Source organism: Rhodamnia argentea, chromosome 10 (assembly GCF_020921035.1).
Source record: "Rhodamnia argentea isolate NSW1041297 chromosome 10, ASM2092103v1, whole genome shotgun sequence".
Taxonomy (NCBI): Eukaryota; Viridiplantae; Streptophyta; class Magnoliopsida; order Myrtales; family Myrtaceae; genus Rhodamnia; species Rhodamnia argentea.
This window is the reverse complement of record NC_063159.1, coordinates 1,378,024-1,384,395: the sequence shown is the minus strand read 5'-3', so window position 1 is coordinate 1,384,395 and position 6,372 is coordinate 1,378,024. Positions and strand designations below refer to the sequence as shown.

The window sequence follows — 6,372 nt, the reverse complement described above, 5'->3', positions numbered from 1 at the left end:
TATTAACCAATAATAAAACACCTAATTGTCCACATTGCTCTATTATTGTCATGTCCAAACTTTTAATTGATTCAATGAGGTCCCTAAGCATGGGTCCAATATACAATGTCCTCTATGAATTTTTAATTTATTCAATGCAGTCCCTAAACATTGAAAATCGATCAAATGTTCAATATGCTCCATAAACTATTAAATATTTTCTTATAGTTTGGGAATTACATTGAACATTTACCAATATTTCAAGGAATATTGAACAAATTAAAAGTTTAGGAACAACATTGCGTATGAAATCAAAGTTTATGGACCATTTTTACTATTATCCACACTATATACAATAGTATAGGTAACGTGGGAGAAGTATTATCTATTTAACCAATTGTAACCTTAGGGTATATATATGTATATACCTTTTATTATACATACACCAACATATTAATCCCGTTTGTGTAGGTTTTGTTTCTCTGTATCCTCACTGGATCAGGTTAGAGTTAGTGGGAGGAGCATCTGAAACGTCCAAAGAAAAGTGCATATTGTCATTTTGCAAATAAATGAAAGTTGAAAGTCACTTTTATGATATTTTTTAAATCAACTTTTGGGATAATGTCAGAAATCACTGCGTGAGTCTTATAGGCACGTGGGAAAGCAATGTTCACATCGTTAGTCTTAGTCGCCATCTGGTATTGAAATTGGTCAAACACGTTAACAGAATACCGGTGTCTTATTTTGGAAAAATTGTCTAGCAAAAGTCCAATTGACAGTTCATTATCATATTTAATTGAACTCAATTCAGGAATTTGATGGAGTTGATCATGATATTTCTTCTTGAAGATACACATGAGCATCTCCTTCAATCAGCTGTCGTCTCCTTTAACATTTTTTTTTGTTCGATGTAGCACTTATTCAAATGCCTAAAAATAGCCCCATACTGCGATATCTAGGAAATCTCCTAGTAGTCACAAACAAAATTTAAATCCATTATCTATCCAATTGGTTCGCTCTACTCAAAAGTTTAAAGTATTAAGTTGTGAACCAATTAAATTTAATAATTGCTCTATTAAGGTGCATGATTGAAACTGATTTAAGATGATTCATCAAGCCTATCCGCTTTGCTGATTAATTCCCATTAGAGGAGGACAAAATACATATTTTATAATTTTCATTTGTTGAATGGAATAACGTGGGCTTGAACAAGCAACTTGCTTTCCCTTCTTCGAATGTGCTGAATTGAATCTTCTACATGTCCCAAGCAAGAACATGTTTTTTTCAAGCAAGGACATTTAATACACATACTTTTGACTTAGTCGAATCTGAACATTCAACGTCAGGTTTATGTATAAAGAGTCAACTTTGTTGAATTCAAAGTTAGTTAATATGGTACAAAAGCATATGAACCTTCTAAGCATTTGACCATCTTTCAAGGAAGAACCATTCTACTGTTCCCCACAAGGAAAAACATTTTTGTTTTTCCGTGCCGGTAAGGTTCAAGAAACGTTGATAACAATATCAGCGGGTACATTTTCTTCGAAAATCCTATTGGTAAGTTACCAACACTTATAAGTTATTGAGTTTCTTAATTGTTGAAAAATTATCTAACTTTTGTAATAACTTATCAACTTTTATTTACTTAACTATTCTTCCAGCTTACCAACTCTTCAGAAAAATTACCAACTTTTTGTTATTAGCTTACCAACTTTCATTCTATTATTCCCTTGCTTACTTGCATTTACGTGACTTACTAATTCTCTTACGAAAACACCAACTAATTTTTTTTCTAGAATTACCAAATTTTATTTGGCTTACTCAACTGTGTTTGTGATAAGTTATCAATTTTCTTGGAAAAACACCAATCTTATATGAGTGTTTTGCCAACTTTTCTCGGATTAACTTACTAACTTTTAGTTATCAACTTTCCTTAGAGTTGCTTACTAACTTTTAGTTGATTTTTTCTTTTGTATTAGCAGCTTTTATATTTGGCGTACTTAACGAGATTTCTAATATATTACGAATGCTCATAGAGAAGTAATAGCTTCTAATCGATTGATTTTCCAACTTTGTTAGGATTAATTTATCAACTCTCCTCTGAGTTACTTACCACCTATTATGTACCTTTTTTTTTTATTGAATTATCAATTGTTACTCTAACTTACCAACTCTTGATTTGCTTTACCTAACACCACCTTAATATATTACCGACTCTCCTTTAAAATTGCCAACTTTTTTTAGTACTTTACTACCTTTTGTATGATTATATTAGCAATTATATTCAAATTACGAACTTTCTTTGAGTTGCTTACCAAATATCTAGGTTACTTAATTTTTTATAAACTTCCATTTGCTTTGCTTACTAAAATTTTATATTTACCAACATTTTTTAGAATTTTTATCATGTGTAATCGGAGTGACTTCCGATGATGTTACCAACTAGTTTTGTTACCAAATTTTATTATGATTATGTATAGTTGCAATGTTCATTCGGTTTTAACAAAATGATCGTTTGTCTAACAACTTCTCTTATCTTTTATAACTTGTATTGATCTTTCTTAGGAACAGTTTACATTTTTGTTTGCAATCTATTGTATAAAATTTAGCAATCTTTATTTGTGTGACTTATTGATTTTTCTACGATTCAGTTACCTACTACTTTGGCGTTGCTAACTATACGCTGATTTATAAGGAGGTATATGACTATCATATTATCATTTGGAGGAATCGGAGGATTCAAATGATAGAAAACTTCTCGTTTGACTCGAATTTTGGGTACTTCTAAAGCTCTTAAGCCCCTGAGATAATCCAAGTTTTCTATTCACTACAATCATTTTACAAGGAGTTCAGAACTTTTAAAAATCATAGAAGATATATTGGTCGAGCCCAATAAGTCATAAAAGGAGTTCAGAACTTTTAAAAAGGATCCGAATCAAACTGAAAGGTTTTTAATTCTGGTCAAAGTAAAAGTTGGAAGATGACAAATTGAGCATGTGAACTTATCCTACTTAGGAACTTTAAAGAGAGTTTACTCGACAGGAAAGCAAGTTCTAATTGATTGCCCTCCTAGCTTGAAGCTCGTCAGAGGTCAACAACACGATGAGTCTACAGCAAAATCTGCATGAAACCTCAGCAGAAGAAACGACGCTCTTTTGAACTTAAATTCCAAAATGGCGTCGTTTCTTTTTCGAAAGTAACTGTCAAGTTAAAATTGTAGCTATGAAACGACTTCCTATGTGGAGGAAAAGCCACAAACTACATTGTCTTCTCGAATTTTTACGTTTAATTGCTGAAATAGAAGGGCAACCTATAATTCATAATAATTGATAACTAAACAAGTGAGGTGTTTTTCATATTAGATTAAAAAGGTGAGTCTACTTTTGTAAATAGACCGCATTATCAGGGCCTTCTGCATATTAGTACTCGACCATTCTGACATTTCTCCGTCTATATTGGTTGAGATTCGACCAGAAACTCAACCACGAAAAGCTTATTCTACTTAGGGAAGCAAAGAACGGAAATTGTACATGTAACATTTTTCCCCTAAATAGTTTAACATATTGTTATGTATACTCAGCTCTGATATGGTATTTAAGAGAAAAGTCTTTAAGTTTGAAGAAGGCCAACGAGAAAAAACGACTGTAAAAGGATATCAAAACAGAAAGAAGCATTCAAATCGCCGCACCATCTTTCTTTACTAATATTGTACACAGTGCTGTCTTCCTATCTAGTTTTATTCAGCATGATTTTGCCAACAAATAATCTCTTTCACAACTGCGGTAAAAATACAACAAGAGATAAAAGAATGATTGAACTCGAAATCTAGGATGATTTACAAGAGCCCCTAAACTCAGTCGGTCCAAGTAGGACTCTCTTTTTACAGCAAATGAATGAATGAGAACAAGGAATCAGAATTACAGGAGCAAGGGTTCTATCTTCGGAGCCATCTTGCCAAACAATAACTTGAGGTCATTCTCAAGAGGAGTCAAGTTCAAGTCCAGCCCCATAACCCTCTTATTGCTGCTATTCGACCTCTTCAACACCGGGATCGTCGAACCAACCATGAAAAGCTCGTCTACCTTCATCATGCTCCCGCTCATCAGTTCAGCCCTGTGCCTCCTCATGTGGCCTCCCAAGGCTTGCCCCAGCGAGAACTTCATCCCGCAAATTGAGCATTCGTGCATCTTGGGCTTCGCCGTCGAGCCCAAAGCCAACTTGGTGCTGTCTACAGGCTTCGTCTCCGGCAGCTTCGGCTTCTTGTGGCTTGCCCGGTGGCCGCCGAGCGCCTGGAACGAAGAGAACCGGCGATTGCATGTCTTACACTCGAAGGTGTCTTCGTCGTGATGCGTGGCGGCTCTTTTAGGGTTTGTGCTGATGCCGTGGGAGAGAAGCATGAGGCATTTCGCCATGTCCAAGCTCATCCTTTCACAGTCATCTCTGCTTCTTTTCAACGTTGGCGCGCAAGAGAACGTCATCGATGATATAGAGAGATGGGGGTGTGGACGGAGTTTGTGGGTGGTTTTTATTTGCTTGCCGGGGCTCGAGCTTTTATCTTGCGAAGAGAATGTGATGGTGAAGTGGGTGAAGCGTGTTTGGGGTATTTATAGGCAAAATGTCCAGCTGAGAAACGTGCGATTCAAACATTTGACTTGTCTAATGTTTCAGATCATCGGATTACAAGTAAGCATTAAGAAATGACGTTTGGTAGTTTAGTGATGCTCACACGAAACATCCCTCAACTTGACCGTGGACCAGAAAGGACATTCAGGTACATTTTCGTTATTAATGTAGAGAACATGTGCACATGCGGAATGGTTTGACTGGTTTTGCTCGTGTTGTTTCACATGCGGCGGGTTCCGATTGGGCAGTCACAACACCATTTGCCCAGTGTGGCATTGAAAAGGCCAGGGGTCAAAGTTGGTGTGATTCTTTGAAATGTCTGCTTTTTTTCTAGAAGTTCAGAGCTTACTGCGTACCATTATTCTATCTTTCCCGCTTTGTTCATTACGAGAACATTATGCCACGTAGGACCAAATCACAACAGCCACGGCCTCAGATACTTTTTCGTTCTTCGACGCCGCCTCCAATTCCTCACGTTGTGTCAATGCGAAAATATTAAAGAAATCATAAATGAAAATTGAATGACACAAGTTTCGACATATTGTGACGTTTTGATGATGATGTTTTTCTTTGGTCGGACGTTTAGACGTTGTTTGGCCGCCACCAAAAACGCACATTTTCCATTTAGATAATAATGTTATGGGAGAAGATAGCCTAACAGTTTAACAATAGTGTCATTATTTTTTACCTCATGATTTTTTAATTAATGAGTGCTTTATGCAGAGCTCGCGGTGATGGTGTGTGGATTGTTGACACTCGATTTTTAATCAAGTTTTTCTTAGTTTTATTTTCTAAAATTCATCAAAAATTCACAAAAAATTAAAAAATTGAAAAATCAAGTTTGGTAGCCTTGGCCAAGCATAAGGAACCAATTTTGAACAAAAAATAATTTTTCATATAATTCACATTTTTTTAATATTTTCGGAAAATAGGAAAATACTAGAAAATTCATAAAAAATAATTCTCGAGGTCACAAAAATACATAAAAATGTTCAAAATTTTTATTTTAATTCCCTTTTCATATTGGCCTCAAGAAAAATAAAAAATTGAATTCTATTTTAGGTGTTCCTTCATAACGCTAAGGATTGAATTCGCATGAAAAATACAAATTGAGTCTTTTTATTTGCAATTTTTGCACATTTAGGGTCTAGACATTCAATTGCAGTCCTTTGAAGCTTCAACTTGAGCAATTACACCCTCAATTACACGGATTGCATGAATTGGGCAAAAATTCTTAAAAATCTTGCAATTTAGTCCCTCAACTTGTTAATTCTTGAAATTACTTTTAATTGAGGGACTTTCGTGGCAAAATTGGACTGCCTCTCTAGGTTTTCATACATTCTGAATTGATTGGCATGGGTGGTTTGATCCAATTTGATCAATTTGGTACTCAATTGAAGTTTTCCCCAATTTGGGAATTTAGAAAAATTTGGGGCTTTTGCAGAAATTGATAAGCACTTTTGGGCAAAACCACATTTCTAGATAGAATTTAGGCCCCTAAGTTCAATTTTGAGGTTTAATTTTGAAAATTCCCCACCAATTTTGATAAATTTTGAAATTTTTAAGTCCGAACCTGTTCAGACCGGTCGGACCGGCTGAATCGGTCCCGAACAGTGCATCGTCTTCCTCAGACTCACGCGAATTGCAGGTTTGAAGGGCGAGATTCAATGATCAAATTGAAGGTCAATTCGTGCCTAATTGAATCAATTATATTAAGGGTTTTGTTCCTCGGGTAAGGACGCATCGATTGCCACAACGCCACGGCCAATC

At 35.5% G+C, this 6,372-nt stretch overlaps 1 protein-coding gene across 1 annotated transcript; it reads right to left on the bottom strand.

The window, feature by feature from the left end:
• Window positions 1–3,760: 3,760 nt before the first annotated feature.
• Window positions 3,761–4,697, bottom strand: LOC115739866 (zinc finger protein ZAT11-like). Its single transcript, XM_030673159.2, has one exon. It carries the CDS (start codon window positions 4,455–4,457, stop codon window positions 3,897–3,899), a length of 561 nt encoding a protein of 186 aa, XP_030529019.1. The 5' UTR covers window positions 4,458–4,697; the 3' UTR covers window positions 3,761–3,896.
• Window positions 4,698–6,372: the final 1,675 nt, after the last annotated feature.